General features: G+C 40.4%; 1 protein-coding gene across 2 annotated transcripts in view; it reads left to right on the top strand.

Annotated features, from left to right (window-relative positions):
• Positions 1–20,409, top strand: part of FCHSD2 (FCH and double SH3 domains 2) — a 232,537-nt gene that overhangs the window by 139,055 nt on the left and 73,073 nt on the right. For both annotated transcript variants that reach the window (XM_045021822.1, XM_045021812.1), the window contains exons 7-8: positions 1,884–1,938; positions 2,333–2,461. In XM_045021822.1, the coding sequence (XP_044877757.1) occupies positions 1,884–1,938; positions 2,333–2,461 (184 nt within the window). The remainder of the gene's footprint in view (positions 1–1,883; positions 1,939–2,332; positions 2,462–20,409) is intronic.

Below are 20,409 nucleotides of genomic sequence, written 5' to 3'. Positions count from 1 at the left end.
TCTGTGTGGCCTCGATTAGCAGCTCAAAACCCCAGTGTTTCCTTGTCTTTTTGCTTAGAATAGAACAGCTATTGTGTCCTGGGGACAGAGGTCTTATTAAAACCAGTATAGAAGCTACCAGTCATTGTGGAATCCCTTTTCTTACTCTTCTGTCCTCCACCTGACATACCAAACAGTCAATATTTGCACATTGGCTTTTTGTGGTAACATTGCGTCACAGTAGTTGCCAGTTTCTTTAGAATAGACTTAGGCCAGGTTTAAATTAATATAGCTGTATTGGCAAACCCTCCTAGTGTACACAACACTTATCTTGGCAAAAGTGCTTATCCTGTTTTACTTTAAAGCAAAAGCTCTCTTATGTTGGCACAACCTTATATACTCCAGGGCTTTTGCCAATATTTTAATGTCATTTAAAAAACTCTAGCCAACATTACTATCCCAGCTAAAGTTTCTAATATAGATCCAGTTTCTAATGTAGACTTGGTGGGAAAACTGTACTGAAGTTAAATGAGGGTAGTGGATGTATTTATCAGTGGGGATGGTATGGTTATATATCATATCATCATCATCATCAGAATCAAATATAGCTAAAGTTTGTGGGGGGGTTTTATCAGTTTTACATATGAAATTTTAGAAAGCTTTTTAAAAAATTGAACAAAGTTATTTTAACCAGGAATAATTTTGTCCAAAGATGCTCCACTTCTACCAAAATACAATGTGTAATGTTCTCTTTGTGTACAACAGAGAACAAAGGCTGTTGTTATTTGACTCCATTTCAAATGCCATCTTCTTGGTTGGTATTTATGGATGCTTGTTGCCCAAGGTAAAATTTACAGTTATTGGATAATGTTTTATTTAATAGGTATATCTCCATATATTATATTTATCTCACAGAACTGGAAGGGACCCTGAAAGGTTATTGAGTCCAGTCCCCTGCCTTCACTAGCAGGACCAAGTACTGATCTTTGCTCCAGACCCCTAAGTGGCCCCCTCAAGGATTGAACTCACAATCCTGGGTTTAGCAGGCCAATGCTCAAACCACTGAGCTATCCCTTCCTCCTTCTGAGAACATTGGTTGTTTTGACCTCTTCAGGGTTTATATCTTGTCAGAAAGCTTAGATATCATCTGATTTAAAACATTTATTCATATTGTCTGTTTCACAAATTTTTTTTCTTGCTATGGTATAAACAGAATAATGTTTCAGAATTCAAGTGTTCATGATTTTAGTTAAGTTTTCCTTCATACCTCATTGTGAATAAGCCTGATGTTCTTAAGATGCTTGTATGGGCTCTGGCTTTTTTTTAAATGATTAACCTGGAAAAAAATACAAACTGATTCCTACCCTATGATCAAAGTTTCAAAATTAGGCTAACGCTTGCTTTTAAAAAATGATTTGTGGGCAGACCTCACTTAACCTTACCTGAGTAGATTGCTGGTGATTGTACATTGCTACCCCATTAGAAGGCAAGTAGCTCAAGTTTGCAACCCTGGCTATCAAATGGAAGACTTTCAAATAGCCATTAAGCAACAAACAACAAAAGAATTTTGTGAGTTCCTGTTGCCACCAGAGCTTTCTGCCATGTTGTATTTAATCCTTGTTTGAAAATTAGTGTAAGATTTGAGCAAAACATTTCAGAATATGCAGTGAAGATGGCTGATTATGCAAATGAGCTTGTTCAACATGTGTAACCACTTCCTAAAACCTAAAATTTACTCTTAAATATAATAAAATGTTTAGCCTAAAAAATTGCTATTGAATTATTTTACTGCATTTATTTAACCCAAAAAGAAAACCTCTCCCTTAGAGACAGAAATGGGCTATCTGATATCTGTCCCAGAGACAAATTCTTATATTAATCTATTCTATTGACTTTTAATACAGGTCCAAGCTTAGTCTTTTTCAGTCAAGGATAAGCTTACAGAAGGCAAGTGTAAAGGTGAGTTTCAGAATAAATGATCTACTCAGTAAAACTACAGTAAAGCATTATGTCACTTTCATGGGACACATAACTGATGTTATCTTGAATCTAGAGAGGCCTCACGTTTTATCAGGCATATTGTCTTCATAACGACTGGCCAGTTGGTACAGAATGTTTCCCCAGAATCAAGTACAAGCACGTGATGAATCTGTTCAGCCATTCACATATGTGTGGTGGAATTTTGCCTACTGAAAATTGTATAAAGTATATATACAAATAGTAGAAATATTCTTCAAAGCAGCAACACATATAACAACCCATCTAAAGCCATATATCTTTTAATGCTTTGCTCATAGTATAAAAGTACAAAATCAGCTGCCTTACATTTTGATTTCCTTTTTTTTAAATGTAGTTAAAAGCACGACGGTCTGAGTGTAATTCAAAGGCTACCCATGCAAGGAATGACTACCTTCTCACTTTAGCAGCTGCTAATGCACACCAGGATCGCTACTATCAGACAGACTTGGTGAACATTATGAAGGTAAGCGAACTAATATAGTTTGATTTTCCTTATTGAAGTGGGGAAGAGGATTCATGAGATACAAATATTGTTTTCATAAATACACATGTTGACATTCATATACTTTTATCCCAATATGCCAGGGTTGGTCACAATATTGACCCTCTTCTATGTTTCTGATCACCATCAACCCTAAAATAAGAGAATTTGGGGTGGAAACTGATGATATAGTCATATCATTTGATAACATTCTTTCCATTCCTCTAGTATCTCTGGAGACTGTTAAACAGAAGCTACTAGAGTTAGACATTGTAAATCAGCAGGTCCAGATAACTTGCATCCAAGAGTTTTAAAAGAGCTGGCTGAGGAGTTTGCTGAACCATTAATGTTAATTTTCAAAAAGTCTTAGAGCACTACATAAGTTCCAGAAGACTGGAAGAAAGCTAGTATTGTGTCAATATTTAAAAAGGGTAAACAGGATGACCTGGGTAATTATAGGCCTTTCAGTCTGATATCAATCCCTGGCAAGATAATGGAGTGGCTGATACGGAACTTGATTAATAAAGAATTATCATAGAATCATAGAATCTCAGGGTTGGAAGGGACCTCAGGAGGTCATCTAGTCCAACCCCCTGCTGAAAGCAGGACCAAACCCAACTAAATCATCCCAGCCAGGGCTTTGTCAAGCCTGACCTTAAAAACCTCTAAGGAAGGAGATTCCACCACCTCCCTAGGTAACCCATTCCAGTTCTTCACCACCCTACTAGTGAAAAAGTTTTTCCTAATGTCCAACCTAAACCTCCCTCTCTGCAACTTGAGACCATTACTCCTTGTTCTGTCATCTTCTACCACTGAGAACAGTCTAGATCCATCCTCTTTGGAACCCCCTTTCAGGTAGTTGAAAGCAGCTATCAAATCCCCCCCCCTCATTCTTCTCTTCTGCAGGCTAAACAATCTCAGTTCCTTCAGCCTCTCCTCATAAGTCATGTGCTCCAGCCCCCTCATCATTTTTGTTGCCCTCCGCTGGACTCTCTCCAATTTATCCACATCCTTCTTGTAGTGTGGGGCCCAAAACTGGACACAGTACTCCAAATGAGGCCTCACCAATGCTGAATAGAGGGGAATGATCACATCCCTCGATCTGCTGGAAATGCCCCTACTTATACAACCCAAAATGCCATTAGCCTTCTTGGCAACAAGGGCACACTGTTGACTCATATTCAGCTTTTCGTCCACCGTAACCCCTAGGTCCTTTTCTGCAGAACTGCTGCCCAGCCATTCGGTCCCTAGTCTGTAGCAGTGCGTGGGATTCTTCCGTCCTAAGTGCAGGACTCTGCACTTGTCCTTACTGAACCTCATCATGTTTCTTTTGGCCCAATACTCTAATTTGTCTAGGTCCCTACCCTCCAGCGTATCCTATCCCTACCCTCCAGCATATCAACCACTCCTCCCAGTTTAGTGTCATCTTCAAACTTGCTAAGGATGCAGTCCACACCATCCTCCAGATCATTAATGAAGATATTGAACAAAACCGGCCCCAGGATCGACCCTTGGGGCACTCCACTTGATACCAGCTGCCAACTAGACATGGAACCATTGATCACTACCCGTTGAGCCCGACCATCTAGCCAGTTTTCTATCCACCTTACTGTCCATTCATCCAGCCCATACTTCTTTAACTTGCTGGCAAGAATACTGTGGGAGACTGTATCAAAAGCTTTGCTAAAGTCCAGAAATAGTACATCCACTGCTTTCCCCTCATCCACAGAACCGGTTATCTCATCATAGAAGGCAATTAGGTTAGTCAGGCATGACTTGCCCTTGGTGAATCCATGCTGACTGTTCCTGATCACTTTCCCCTCCTTTAAGTGGTTCAGAATTGATTCCTTGAGGACTTGTTCCATGATTTTTCCAGGGACTGAGGTGAGACTGACTGGCCTGTAGTTCCCTGGATCTTCCTTCTTCCCTTTTTTAAAGATGGGCACTACATTAGCTTTTTTCCAGTCATCCGGGACCTCCCCCGATCGCCATGATTTTTCAAAGATAATGGCCAATGGCTCTGCAATCTCATCAGCCAACTCCTTTAGCACCCTCGGATGCAGCGCATCTGGCCCCATGGACTTGTGCTCGTCCAGGTTTTCTAAATAGTCCCGAACTACTTCTTTCTCCACAGAGAGCTGGTCACCTCCTCCCCATACCGTGCTGCAGAGTGCAGCTGTCTGGGAGCTGACCTTGTCTGTGAAAACAGAGGCAAAAAAAGCATTGAGTACACTAGCTTTCTCCACATCCTCTGTCACTAATTAAAGGAGGATAATATAATTAATGCCAATCAACATGGGTTTATGGAAAATAGATCATATCAAACTAACTTGATACCTCTTTGGTAAGTTTATAAGTTTGGTTGATAAAGGTAATAGTGTTGATATAATATTTTTAGACTTCTGTCAGGCATTTGACTTGGTACCACATGATATTTTGATTAATAAACTAAAACTATATAAAATTAACGAAGCACACATTAAATGGGTTAAAAACTGGCTAGCTGATAGGTCTCAAAATGTAATAGTAAATGGAAAATCATTATCGATCGGGTGTGTTTCCAGTGTTTCCAGTGAATGGAAGAAAACATAAAATCATCACAGATAAAAATTGGGAAAGAGGTAAATAATGAAGAGGACAGGTTACTGATTCAGAGCAACCTGGATCGCTTGGTAAACTGGGAGCAAGCAAACAATGTGTGTTTTAATACTGCTAAATATAAATATATACATCTAGGAACAAAGAATATAGGCCATACTTATAGAATAGGGGCTTTTATTCTGGGAAGCAGTGACTCTGAAACAAAGAATAGAGGTGGTGATGGATTATCAACTAAATACTAGCTGCCAGTGTGACTCTGTGGCCAAACAAGCTAATGCAATCCTGGGATAAATAAACAGTCTCTCTGACATTGTTGCGACTAGTTCTAGAATACTATGTCCAGTTCTGGTATCCACAAATTCAAGAAGGATGTTGATAAATTGGAAAGGATTCAGAGAGGAGAAGAAAGAATGATTAAAGGATTAGAAACTATGCCTTATATTGATAGACTCAAAGAGCTCAATCTATTTAGTGTCACAAAGAGAATATTAAGGGATGAATTGTTTACAGTCTGTAAGTATCTATGTGAGGAACAAATATTTAATAATGGACTCTTCAGTCCAGCAGAGAAAAGTATAATACAATCCATTGGCTGCAAGTTGAAGCTAGACAAATCGGGAAATAAGGGGCAATTTTTTAACAGTAAGGTTATTAATGATTGGTTCAATTTACATGGACACATGGTGTATTCTCCATCACTGATGATTTTAAAATCAAGATCAGGTTTTTTTTAAAAGATCATAGAACTGGAAGAGACCTTGAGAGGTGATCTAGTCCAGTCCCCTGCACTCAAGGCAGGACTAAGTATTGCCTAGACCATCCCTGACAAGTGTTTGTCCAACTTGCTCTTAAAAATCCCCAGTGATGGAGATTCCACAACCTCCCTAGGCAATTTATTCCAGTGCTTAACCACTCTGACAGTTAGGAAGTTTTTCCTAATGTCCAACCTAAACCGCCCTTGCTGCAATTTAAGCCCATTGCTTCTTGTCCTATCCTGAGAGGTTAGAGATATGCTCTAGTAATTATTTTGGGGAAGTTCTATATCCTCTGTTACACAGGAAGTCAGACTAGATTATCACAATGGTCCCTTCTGGCCTCAGAATCTATGAATCTATATTTTTTTTCCTTTCCTAGCTAAGTTTCCAATCTCCATTGCTATGGGACGTAATGGTCATAGTTTGCTTTAAAAAGGATGCCTCTTGAATATGACACTAATAAAATAAAATTGGCAAGTATTTATCTTTTATTAAAACATTAATGGTTAGACATTTGTTGTCTCTAGTGGAAATTAAACACATGTGGTCTATTAGATATCCAGGAAAAGCTACCAGAGTAAACACACCTGTAGGCTATGTCACAAATATGTCACTCTCCAACAGGCACATCAAACACATCCAGATTTGAGAACTGGCCTGATGACACAAAATAACATGAATCATTACTAATCCTGTGTAGTCTAAAATATTATCCATGTCCTATTTTGTATGCTTCAGCTACTAGTGTATTATCTCTATGAATTTAACAAATGGCATTTTTGTATACTTTATTTGGGGAAATTTTAATCTTCAGATTAAAAAAAAAATCCCACAAAAACCCAGAACACTTAACTGAGCCATCTATTGTTTCTTTTTTAAAGTAGGGCTTTTAAGAGTGGGGAAAACTCACTAGTTGGCCATCTTCATTCGGTTGTGGGTTTCTTAAAGGCAAAGGGTCTTATATGCTCTTTTTTCTAGCGGAGATATTTTTTTAAAGGTTCAGTTATAAAAATAGTTCATGTTTGGTTTAATGTTTATTACTTTGGAATTTGTCTATATGGATTTGGCTAATAGCCGTCGTGTTCCTACTCTGATGTTTACACATTTTTTATTTATATTACTCTAAAGTGGTATAAATTCCCAATGTTTTAACCAAATGGACATACTTTACAAATGAAAAATGGCTTGAAAATGTTTGTTAATTATACGTTATTTCTATGTAAGAATGTAAAGCTTGTAGCTTATTTGCAAATGTTTCAAAGACCACAGTTCTTTTGGTGTGTGATGCTGGCTTTTTGTATGTTTTTAGCTTTGATCAGTTTATTGTTTCCAGAATAAGAATTTGCACTGTGTATTTTTATTGGTGGGACAGTGGTCTACTTATCTATTTCACAGTGCACTCATTTGATGCCTGACTTGCTTGGCTGGAACACATCCAGTCTGTTGTACTAAGTGCTGACGGCTGCTGACTTACAGTTTTTAGAGTCCTTACTATAGAACTCTGTACAACTGCCATTGCAGTGACCTTGCAGTTTCTGAAGCTTTATCGTGCTTCTTTGAAAGCTTGCTGTTTTGTTCTTGTTTTTTTGGTATGAAATCAGTTTCATACATTAGTTGGTAGAGATGTAAAATAAATGGCCAGTTATCTTTGCTATCTATTCCATTCATTTATATTTATTTTGAATTACCATGCATAGTTTTGTGTACTGAGAATGTCAGTAATTAAGTCATACCATTCTGAATATGGCAACTTGCGGTGTAATTTTAAAAGTTTTTTAAATGCATGTTTTTAAGAAGGCTGTGGTTTTTATATTTAGTCTTTCAATGAACCTGTGAAGTAATGTACCTGTCAAGATTTTCTAGATGCACAGACAATTTGACACACGCATCTCATAAAATACACCTCTACCCCGATATAATGCAACCCGATATAACACGGATTTGGATATAACGCGGTAAAGCAGCGCTCTGGGTGGGTGGGGCTGCGCACGCCAGTGGATCAAAGCAAGTTCGATATAACGCAGTTTCACCTATAACGCGGTAAGATTTTTTTGGCTCCCGAGGACAGCGTTATATCGAGGTAGAGGTGTAAATACATTTGTAGCTTAAGCTTGCTACAAAGATATACAACATATTGTTAGTGAAAGCACCATGTGTAATTATGCTTATTTTTTCTTTGTGTTAGAAGTACCAGTAAGGATTGAGGATCTTATATACTAGCCATTGTACAAAGATATTGAAACACCTACATAATTTAGGATGAATGTGTTACATAGAACCCCAATCATGCTCCCTCTACTGGTCTGTCTTCTGCTGTATTCATCCTAGAGGTAGTATCCTACAATAAATGATACTGTTGCACTACAGAAAAATGTTTTGGCAGAAGATAGACTACATACTGTACATCTGGAAACTGTTAGTCCATCCAAAACATAGGGGAAAAAAGTTTGAAAGGGGTAAGGAGAAGAAATATAGGCAGAAATTTATAAGCTGTAAGAATTCTACAAACAGTGAGTTATAAATAATTTACAATATCACTGATTTTTAAGTAGTACTGGTAAATTTCCTGTTTTTCTATATAGGTCAAATCTTCATACTTGCTGAATAGAAAGAATTTTAGGTTAATATAATTTTTTTTAATTTCAAGTAAAAGTGTCCATATGTTACGTAGCTTGAATATTCATGTAGTGTGTCTTAGCAGGCTGGTTTCCATTTCAGGTGAGTGAAGGGAAAATATTTGTACATCTTTTGAACTTTAACCCTGTGACATTATTTAAGTGAACAGAAAATGTTTTAGCGAGTGTTCTTTAATTGGATTAGAAATGAAATTTTGTTAAAAAATTTTGCAAATACTGTTTAGCTGTGATTCTTTTGTTTACAATTGGAGGGAATTCCAGTTAGGTTCCATATTACTACTGCTTGTAAGCATTTCATGAAACTTCAACTTTAGCTGTCTCTGTATATAGCCTTGAAATCATAAGGGCTAGTGTTTGCCTAGATCATTTATCATTTTTAAACTGTTAAGGGTGGGAAGAAGAAGAAAAGTAAATGTTGGAATTAGGTTAATTCAAGTTTGATCTAGAGTAGTTATACTTTTAGTTCATTAAATCTGAGTTAGAAAGGGTAGGATTGTGGTATCCTCCTGCTCATGAACCACCAATAAGTATCATGGTGTGTAGTAGTTCTTCGAGTGATTGCTCATGTGTATTCCACAATAGATGTGCATGCTTGCCATGTGCATTGGTGCCGGAAGTTTTTGCCCTAGCAGTACCCATAGTAGCTCGTCCCCAAAACTGCTTGTTTGTGCAGTGTATGGTACCTGTAGTTAGTTAGTTGTTCAGTTAGATTAGTTTAGTTTAGCTAGAGCGCCCAGGCCGGTTTTAAGTCGTGCGACACTTGTAGGTGATCTGTGCCAGTGAGTGGCCCGCATGCGGACTGTTTACGCTGTTTGGGGGAAACCCATCTCAGCGATCGTTGCAAGATTTGCAGGTCGTTTAAGCCTCGGACCAAGAGAGAAAGGGACATTAAGCTTTGGGCTATTCTGATGGAGTCGGTGCTGACCTTGGCTCTGGCATGCCACTCCGAGTTGGCACCGGGCACCATGGTTTTGGTGCGCGGCGACCCTTCGATGTCATCGACCAGTCGGTACCACTCCCCATCCTGGGGCACGCCAAGAAGGCTAGGAAGAGGCCTTCTTTGCCATGGCACTGGAGTAAACCTGGGACAGGGGCTAGACCCATATTGGGCAGTCCTCGATCCCCACTGGCCTCTAGGCCTCCGACTCAAGTCAAGCGAAGTAGCTCGGCCCATTCGGAGCAGGCCTTTCTAGATGCCCTCCACACCGGAGGCCCTGCAGACTGCCCAGGATGTTATGTCCATGCTAGTACCAGGAGCACCGCCGTGTTGGTCCTGTGCTCCAGAGGCAAGCTGCCACTGGGATCTCCACAGTCACCCCTGGAAAAGGTAACTGTCTTTACTGAATTCCAGCAGTGAATCAGCATTTTCTGTTGCTGGAGTCTGTGATGTCATATAACGATCAATAGGTCACTGGCATAGTTTAGAATTTATTAGTAGAGTCTGCAGAAGTTATGGGAGAATGAGGAAGATGTGGAATGTGTACTGCTTGCTTTTTGATAGAATGCCACTTTATGTGGCCAAAGCTTGGAAGAGTTCATAAATAAAATGATGAAACAGTTCAGGCTTCATGACAAGAATCAAAACTTGCTACTACAGTGCCCTCCCAGTTCTCCCAGAAGCCTTTCCCCAAGCCTAATTTTTAATTGTTGGGAAGTCTCTCTATATCAGGGGTTCTCAACCTTTTTCTTTCTGAGCCCATCCCCACTTGCCCCCCAGCTATAAAAACTCCATGGCTCACTTCTGCCACAACTGTTTTTTCTGCATATAAAAGCCAGGGCCGGCGTTAGGGGGTAGTAAGCAGGGCAGTTGCCTGGGGCCCATGCCACAGGATCCCCCGCGAAGCTAGTTTGCTCAAGCTTTGGCTTCCGCCCCAGGTGGTGGGGCTCAGGGCCTCAGCCTTCAGCCCCATGCAATGCAGCTTCGGCTTTCTGCCCTGGGCCCTAGCGAGTCTAATGCTGGCCATGCTTAGAGGCCCCCCAAAACCTGCTCACTGCCCCCCAGAGGGCCCTGGACCCTTGGTTGAGAACCACTGCTCTATATTATTAGAGTGAACACAATTCCAATTTGTTTAAATGGAAGACAAGCACGTATATATATATTTTTTTTTATAAATTCCATTTCTCTTTTAAGATTAATTTCTTTTCCAGGGAATCATTTTGTAGAAAATCTTATCTGTCTTTTTAACACTGGCTAGCAAGATTACTGGGCTAATCTGCATACCTTGCTGATTAAGCAATGAATCCATTGTTTGCTCATTCAAAAATAAGCAAAGACAACAGAGGGATAGTCCTTTTACCGTTAAAGGTGAACTGACTGCTACCTGTTGCTGTGAAAAATTCTGAAATAAACATTGCTGTGGCAGTAGGCTTCAGCTAAATAAAAATTTTCATTCACATGATGTCTCACATCACTCCTGTGAGGTATAGGGAAACAGAGACAGAGTGGTTAAGTGAGTTCATGCAGTCACACAAGTTTCTGACAACCATCAACAGAATGAATATGTCATGTCTCCTAGTCCTGTGCCTAACCATAAGATTATACCTAATAAGAATAATTTGTTTTCAAAATACACCGCTACGTCGATATAACGCCACCTGATATAACACAAATTTGAATATAACATGGTAAAATAGTGCTCGGGGGGTGGGGGGTGCTGTGCACTCCAGTGGATCAAAGCAAGTTCAATATAACACGGTTTCACCTATAACGCGTTGAGATTTTTTGCTCCCAAGGACAGCGTTATATCGAGGTAGAGGTGTACAGTTTATATAAAACTTCTGAGAATTAACAAGTTCAGTGGACAAGTCAATGAGTCTTCGATTAAGATCCTTATTAAAGTTAATAGTTGTTAAACGTTGGCTATACATATTTTCATTGTAGTGTGCATTTTCTTTGTATTGCAAGTGACAAAGGGGTAATCTTTTTTTACCTTGCATCATGGACTGGAGTCACAGCTCTTACTAACATTTAATGGGGCTTGCATATTTAAGACAGTATGCAGAGTGCTGGAAATACAACCCCTAAAACTGTTCTCCTTATGGTCATGAAGAAACACCAGAGTGCTTCAAAGTCCTTCTGCTTGAATCTTTTTGCAAGATCCCCTTCGTAATTTTTTATGCTTCATTGCTGTCTTCTGGCCTGTTTTCCCCATTATACTTCAGTACTAGTGAGTAAGATATCAGAGGGGTAGCCGTGTTAGTCTGGATCTGTAAAAAGCAACAGAGAATCCTTTGGCACCTTTAAGACTAACAGATGTATTGGAGCATAAGCTTTTGTGGGTGAATACCCACTTCGTCAGACGCATGTCTGAGTAAGATGTGTAGCATAGATCTCTCATTAAGAAGAGATTTTGGTCCTTCCACAATTTTCTGTGTCAGACCTAAATGTCCAGGAGCAACATCATCCCTCCCTCATACGGTGTTTTGTCCTAGCTGACATTGCACCTTATATTTCACATGGGTGCTTTTTCATCTCTGGTGCACTCCTCCAGTGTGTGGGAGGAAAGGAAAACCAGCAAAGTTAGCTGGAAATCATTCAAGAAATCCAAAACAACTATCAGAAAAACCTGATGACCGCCATCCAACACAAAAACAAAAAAGTGAAACCAACTACAACTGTTCTACTACCCACAGAACACCGCCTCCGCAAGAAACCAGGGTACCAGCACCCACCACATGGACACCACACAACATTTGAACATCATCAGTTTATCAAGACTACCCCTCATTGGAGCTGAATTATCTGTACTCTCTCAGGCCCCGCTACCAAACCTGATACAATACTAACATGTAGAACTAGAAAAATTCTTCCACTGACTCCAAGTCACAGAATTCTTTCACAATAATGACACTACTGACAATTACTATGTCCCTGCTGACAATCATAAGAAAAAATAATAATCTGACTGGACCCCACAGAGTGGACAAAACCATATTCTTGATCATTACATTGACTGCTTCAGGAAAAAAATTGGCTGTGAAATTCTTAACAAACATCACATTCACCACAATCTTTCAGCAAGTGTGAAGACTTGGCCTATACAGAAAAACAGGAAATATTCCAATATAACTTAAAAATCAGACACATGGTCAATTATTTATAACTCACTGTTTGTAGAACTCTTAGAGTCTATACATTTCTACCTAAGTTTCTCCTTCTTACCCTTTTAAAACTTCCTCCCCCATGTTTTGGATGGACTAACATACGGGTTGTCATCAAACAACTATAACCCATACTCGATGGGGACCTGTTTCGGGTTGTGCATACCCTGCACTAGACAAGATAGTGTTAATCTAACATTATGAACAGCGAAAGTCCCGCTCCTCAGACTGTGCTGGGCATGCTGCAACTGTTGCCTCAGTATAAAAGGGAGCAGCCCAGCTCATTCTAGACTGACCGCCAAGGAGGAAGGACGCTTGGTGGAGACTTCAGCCCAGGAGGTGCCTCAGCCTCTGACTGCAGGAACCAGAGATCCAGAGGCCCAGACTGGAGACCTGTTGCCTATGGCCGCCGACTGGAATCGGAATCCCAGCCAGCTACCTTTGCTGAGGAGCTCAGAACCCCTGATGACTAACAGACCCCAGCTTCAGGACACACGGTAGGAAGTGGCCCAGAGAGGCAGGGTGAATGGTATCTCCCACCAGAGGAAAGTCAGCGTGTTGCGGTAGGATCCCCGCTGACTGGGTGGTGACCACACTCGCCACATGGAGGGCCCGGGTCCACCTGCCCCACCCCCACCACTCAGGGTGGCGACTCCTGGCTCTGGCCCTTTGGCTGCACAGCCCAGACATCAAGGGCAGTTGTACTGACTCTGGCCATTGGGCCAAACAATCCTGAGCCCACAGGCAGTTGGATTGACTCTAGCCATTAGGCCATGCAGCCCTGATCCCCAGGGCAGTCCTACTGACTTGGGCCATTAGGCCATACAGCCCTACTGACTTGGGCCATTGGGCCGCACAGCCCTGATCTCCAGGGCAGCCTTACTGACTCCGGCCATTAGGCCATACAGCCCTGATCCCCAGGGCAGCCTTACTGACTTGGGCCTTTGGGCTGCACAGCCCTGACCCCAAAGGCAGTTGTATAGACTCTGGCCACTAGGCCACACGGCCCCAAACACAGGGGCATCTATATTGACTCTGGCCATTAGGTCTCATGGCCCTGCACCTGAGGGCAGCCGTCTTGACTCTGGCAACTGAGCCATGCTGCTTCCAGACTAGGGATAGTCTGGTAGACTGTAATCAAGGTGGTATCACAACTCGAACCCACCCAAAAAGAGGACAACAGGACCCTACCCTGAAATAAATCTTTCCTGAATCCCCACTTACAGCCTTCAAACAATGCTCCAGCCTCTCCAAGCTCATCAGCAAGCTCCCACTGACCAGGACACACCAACTCAAAGCAGCTCCAGACCCTGCCAGAACAGATGCAAAACCTATAATGTATCTCCATGGCTACAGTGATCAACACCCGCCCACAACACACCTTTCAAGATTCATGGTTCCTAGACATACATATCACAACATGAGGTATACCTCATCCAGTGCACTAAATGCCCCAATAACAACTACATGCATGAAACCAATCAGTATGATCTCAAATGGACACTCACAGGAAAAAGATAAGATAAAAACACCCTATCACCTGTGGTGAACGCTTCACAAAGCGATCGCTTTATGTCTGACCTATCAGTCCTCATCCTCAAAGGAAACCTGCACAACACTATCAAAAGATGAGCCTGGGAGTTTAAATTTATAACTCTGCTAGACACTAAAAATCATGGACTGAACAGAGATACTGGAATTAGGGCGTATTACAACAATCTGTAACCCACTAGCCCCGCACCCTTTTGATCTATGACCGCAGAGGTGTTAACGAGCCACTCCGCTTTGAATGGTCCCTTAGAATATGTGTTACACACACTAAACAGTCTGTTCCACCTTGTGTATCTTTCCCAGACCTGAAGAAGTAAATACCCTTGTAAGCTATTTTACTCTTTTTAAAAAAAAAATTACTCAAAATGTGTGCATCATTCACAGAAGATGGCTTTTGAATGCTTCTGTTTTTAAGTAAGGTCTTTAAATAAGAACTGCCTTAAGAGTGCAGAAGCATATTGGAAACAGGATTGGGGCTAGGTCTACGATAGAGTCATGAGTCATATTATAGAACATAAGAACAGCCATATTGAGTCAAATCAGTGGCCCATATAGCCCAGTATCCTGTCAAAAGTGTCCTTTTCTGTATCACCAGTCATCCAGTCCCAGCTTCTGGCAGTTGGTGATTTAGGGACACCAGGAGCCTGGGGTTATGTCCCTGATCATCTTAGCTAATAGCCATTGATGGACCTATCCTCCATGAACTTACCTAATTCTTTTTTTGAACCCAGTTATACTTGGGACCTTCACAACATCCCCTGGCAACGAGTTCCATGGGTTGATTGTGCATTGTGTGAGGAAGTATTTCCTTATGTTTGTTTTAAACCTGCTGCCTATTAATTTCATTGAGTGACCACTGTTTCTTGTGTTATGTGAAGGGGTAAATAACATCTCTCCTCTTATGGAAGCTGTTTCATATCAGTAATCATTTTTGTTTCCCTTCTCTGCATCTTTTCCAGTTCTAATATCTCTTTTTTGAGATGGGGTGACCAAAACTGCATGCAGTGCTCAAGGCATCAGTATAATATGGATTTATATAGTAGCATTTTGCTATTTCCTGTCTTCTTATCTCTCTCTTCCCTAATGTTCCTAACATTATTTTCCTTTTTGCCTGCTGCTTCACATTGAGCAGATGTTTTCAGATAACTATCCATGATGATTCCAAGATCTTTCTTAAGTGGTAATAGCTAATTTATACCCCATCATTTTGTGTGTATAGTTGGGATTATTGTTTCCAATGTGAATTACTTTGCACTTACCAAGATCCAATTTTATCTGCCATTTCATTGCCCAGTCACCCAGTTTAGTGAGATGCCTTTGTAACTCTTCGCAGTCAGCACTGAACTTGGCTATCTTGAGTAATTTTGTATCATCTGCAAACTTTGCCACCTCACTGTTCACTCCCTTTTCCAAATCATTTATGAATATGTTGAACAGCACAGATCCAAGTGCAGATCCTTGGGTACCCCACTCTGTCCATTGTGAAAACTGACCATTTATTCCTACCCTTTGTTTCCAGTCTTGTAACCAGTTACTGACCATGAGAGGATCTTCCCTTTTATCCTCTGACTGCTAACTTTGCTTAAAAGCTTTTGTTGAGGGACCTTGTCAAAGGTGTTCTGAAAGTCCAGCTACGCTATATTGACTGGATCAGCCTTGTCCAGATGCTTGTTGACTCCCTTGAACAATTCTAATAGATTTGTGAGGCATGATTTCCCTTTACAAAAGCCATGTTGTCTCTTCTCCCAACATACCATGTTTATCTATGTGCCTGGTAATTCTGTTCTTTACTATAGTTTCAACCTGTTTGCTTGGTAGTGAAGTTAGGCGTTGTTAAACATCAGCGTTACATTAGCTATCACCCAATCATCTGGTACTGAGGGTGATTTAAGCAATCGATTACATACCATTGTTAGTAGTTATGCAATTTCATATTTGAGTTCCTTCAGAACTCTTGGATGAATGCCATCTGGTCCTGGTGACTTACTCCTGTTTAGTTTATCAGTTTATTCCAGAACTTCCTCTATTGACACCTCAGCCTAGGACAGTTCCTCAAATGTATCCCCTAAAATGAATGGCTTGGGTGTGGGGATCTCCCCCATATCTTCTTCAGGAAGAACAGTGCAAAGAATTCATTTAGCTTCTCCATAACAGCCTTGTCTTTCTTGAATGCTATGTTAGCATCCCAATCATTCAATGGCCCCGCTGACTATTTGGCAGGCTTCCTGTTTCTGATACGCTTTAAAAAATTGCTATTCATTTTTGTGTCCTTAGATAGTTGCTCTTCAAATTCTTCTGTGGCCTACCTTATTATATTTTTACACTTGTCAGAGTTTATGCTCCCTTCTATTTTCCTCAGTAAGATTTGACTTCCAGTTTTAAAAGGATTCCTTTTTGCCTCTAACTGCCTTTTTTAAGCTGGTGCTTAGCCGTAGTGCTGTTTTGGTTTTTGGTTTTTTTTATTTGCAGGGCTGCCTGGGGGGGGGCAAGTGGGGCAATTTGTCCCGGGCCCCACAGGGGCCCCCCTGAGAATATAGTATTCTATAGTATTGCAACTTTTTTTAATGGAAGGGGCCCCTAAAATTGCTTTGCCCCCAGGCCCCCTGAATCCTCTGGGCAGCCCTTTTTATTTGGGGTATACATTTAGTTCGAGTCTCTATTATGGTACTTTTAAATAGTCTCCATGCCGCTTGCAGGCATTTCATCCTTGTTGACTGTTCCTTTTAATTTCATTTAACTAGTTCTCCTTTTTAAAATTAAATGCTGCCCTGTATTTATGTATTTTTCCCTCTGCAGAGATATGAAATTTAATTATGTTATGTTTGCTATTACTGAGCTGTTCAGCTCTTTTCACCTCTTGGACCAAATCCTGTGTTTTACAAAGACTGAACCAAGAATTCCCTGTCCCCTCGTGGGTTCCAGGATTAGCTGCTCCAAGAAATAGTCATTTATGGTATCTAGAAATTTTATCTCTGCATCCCTTTCTGAGGTGACACATATGCAGTCAGTCTGAGGACAGTTGAAATTTTCCATTATTATTGTGTTTTTTACCTTTGTAGCCTCTCTAATCTCCCTGAGCGTTTCACAGTCATTGTCACCATCTTGGTCAGGTGGTCAGTAACATATCCCTACTGCTCTAATTTCTTCTTTGGGTATTTTTTGAGCGTGTATGTCAGAATGAAAACAAGTTGTGCGTTGTTTAATAGCAAGGAACTATTTTAAGATATTTGTACACCTTTCATTATATAAAAAAAATTCCTTTCACGGCCTGACAAACTTCACTAGGTAGCATTACTAACTAAAGCACTGTTTTCCTCTAGTCAGAGCCTCCATAGTGCACTAAATATTATGGTATTGGCTGTTGGAGGAACTAGGGGAAGTGGGATAGCATCAATAGATAGAATACTTGATACTCTTTGATATTGTGGTTTCGTTTGTGGGAGTTTTCTGTGCATCAGTCACCTGTTAAGTGCCTTCCCTATTTATGCTGTACTTTTTGGCTTACTTTTGGTCTGAGGAAGTAAAATTGTTTAGACTGGCTGTCTTGTGCTTGATTAAGTTTCTTGTGATGTTTCAGACTTAAATAAGAAACCAGTTGTATATAATTTTCCTTGAACATCGTATTTTTACTTCTCTTTTATCTCCAGTGTGTTTGGGTGCCATTGCTTTAGTTTGCAAAGGCAAAATTCCATAAACGTAGATAAGTCTCCTGCCTACCCCTCACTTCTCTGAAACTGGAGCCAATTACATTAACCAGAGACGCTAGGATAGGCCAAAAGGGAAGAGGCAACCTCTGTGGCTGTCTGCACTAAGCATGTTTTTCAAAAATTTCCCACCAGTGCTAATACCAGTTTGCCTCCATCATTGTTAGCAACTTTGGGAGTCTTGAATTTTCAGCTGTGTCATCTAACCCTGTTCACAGCAGTTCTAACTGTCAGTATTTAATACAGCATCAGCAACTGCCATTTAGTCTACTCTCAGACTCGAGACTTTGCTAGCACCAGTGGAGCTGAACTGATGTTAGCAATTGCAGAAGGGACCTGAAAGACCATCTAGGGGCTTCATAGATTTTGGCTAACACCTTGAGTTATGCCCAGAAATTGTTTGGTTGCCAGTGCAGTGTCAGACAGTTGCTTGGCTTTGGTCAGTCCATCCTACTTAAATGATAAATTGGAATGTTCTGCATTAACTGCAACTTTCAAGTGGTTCCAGGTATTTTACCACCAATGCTGTATTGTAGATGTTCAGTATATGGACTAACTGAGTAAAAGATGTAGGGCTTGCTTGAATGTGTATGTTCATTCATTCATTCATTCATTCATTAATGCAAGCACTATAACTAGGTATACCACCATGTTGTTGCTGCCAGACATTTTTACATACTCTTACCATCATATTACGTTTTTAAAATTTAGGTTAAAAATAGAAAACTTCCAGTGTACTTCTGGTACACAACTAATGCTATGCTAAGTCATAAGTACTAGCATGAAAAATATTATACCACCAGGAAAAGTTCATACTTTTGGTATAATTGTTGCTATTATAAATTCAGCACTTACTATTCCCTTCCAGAATTAGGATACCTAAATTTTCTCAATTATAAAAGGGAAAGCTTATGCTCAAATAAATGTGTTAGTCTCTAAGGTGCCACAAGTACTCCTGTTCTTTTTGAAGATACAGACTAACATGGCTGCTACTCTGAAACCTGTAAAGAGAGAACTGTTTTTTTCATTTCCTCCTTTTACATCCAGCTGTGAGCTAGATGGTAAGCCACAGTCATGCAATAAATTCTCTACCAGTGCCAGGTGGGCTGGTTTTAAAATGCACTAGCATTCCAATAAAAGTGTGTAGCCAAAAATACAATTTGTGTTTCTTTCCAGTAGTCATCCCTGTGATCAACTTCCACATGTTCATGTGTGTGGAATTTTTTAACTTGCCCCGTTTATAATGTGGTTATTTATCTGCATAAAATGTTGAATAATTGAAGATTTTCAAATTACCAAGTAATTGTGCTCCATTAACTAAGCTTTCATTTAAAAAAAAATGTGGGTACCTAAGCTTTGGCTCCCAAATCCATATTTAGGTACCTAAATAGAAGTGACTTGATGTTGGAAGTGCTGAGCACTGACAAAGCCTGTTGAAGTCAGGCACCCCTGCAAGTCCTCAAGCCGGTTTTATGTAAATGCCTAAATATGGATTTAGGACCCTAACTTTAGGCACCCATGTTTGGAAATGTAGATGTACGTTTCTAACCCTCATGACTGTGAAGATAGTTGTAAATACCTTTGTTGCATAGTTTGGTAAACTGAGATAGAAGAAAAATTTAAGTGAAACGACATCATGTGTTAAGGCTAGTGTGATCATCCGGGTATAATTTCTTCTCAAATAGGGGTAAATAATAAACATGCCTTCCCTACCGTAAGAAGAGATGATGATTTAAATGTCAACATTAACTATTTCAGTGACAATCACTTTAACACAAATATCAAGATCAATTTACTTCTTTGTCACTTTTGGAGGTAGTGGTATGAGTTTGGGTGGAATGCACTACGCAGCTTCTCACTGTCTAGAGATGCTGGGGTGGGTAAAGACTCCCATTTGAAATTTAAACTAATCTCTGCCCCTGTCCTAGAGGGGAGTTAAAAAGGAAGTTCAGTACCAAAAGCCTGAGCTGCCTTCTGCAAAACCAGCTCCCGTGCCTTCCTGGGGGCCAAGATCTGAGTATCCTTTACTGAGCTCTACCAAAATATCCACTGTTCTCCATTTGACAACTTCTGCAAGATAGTTACTTGGTTCAATGCAAAAATCTGCAGCACATTTAACATTGTAAAATGTGGAGCAGTGAGATGTAAATTAAGGTGAATATCAAAATTAATGAATTACACAAGATTGCTATATTAATTGGGTTGGATTGGAGGGGGCAGTTGAAAAGCTGAAGTTAGCCAGTGTGAGTCTCCTCCTCAGCATGCTAATGTACACTATTCCATTGCACACAGATACAGAGAAATGAGTTGCTGTGCAGCTGAGCACACTTCCTCACTGTTCTCTACCTCTTTTCCCCACTCCCATAATTTCTCCTTACTTGCCCTCTGAATTGTCATTGATGTCCCACTGAGAAGAATGAGGGAATCCTCAATCTTAGCTTTTCCTCTTCAGGCTGACAGGGCACCCATCCTTATTTTATCTGAGGATGATTGATTGGGAAACCCTTCAGTTCTGATTGTGGACTTGTAGGCTCTAAAGTTTTACATTGTTTTATTTTTGAATGCAGGTTTTTTTGGTACAT

The sequence above is a fragment of the Mauremys mutica genome, chromosome 1 (genome assembly GCF_020497125.1).
Source record: "Mauremys mutica isolate MM-2020 ecotype Southern chromosome 1, ASM2049712v1, whole genome shotgun sequence".
In the NCBI taxonomy this organism is placed as follows: Eukaryota; Metazoa; Chordata; order Testudines; family Geoemydidae; genus Mauremys; species Mauremys mutica.
The sequence above is the reverse complement of the archived record's forward strand: the minus strand, read 5'-3'. Positions and strand labels throughout refer to the sequence as shown.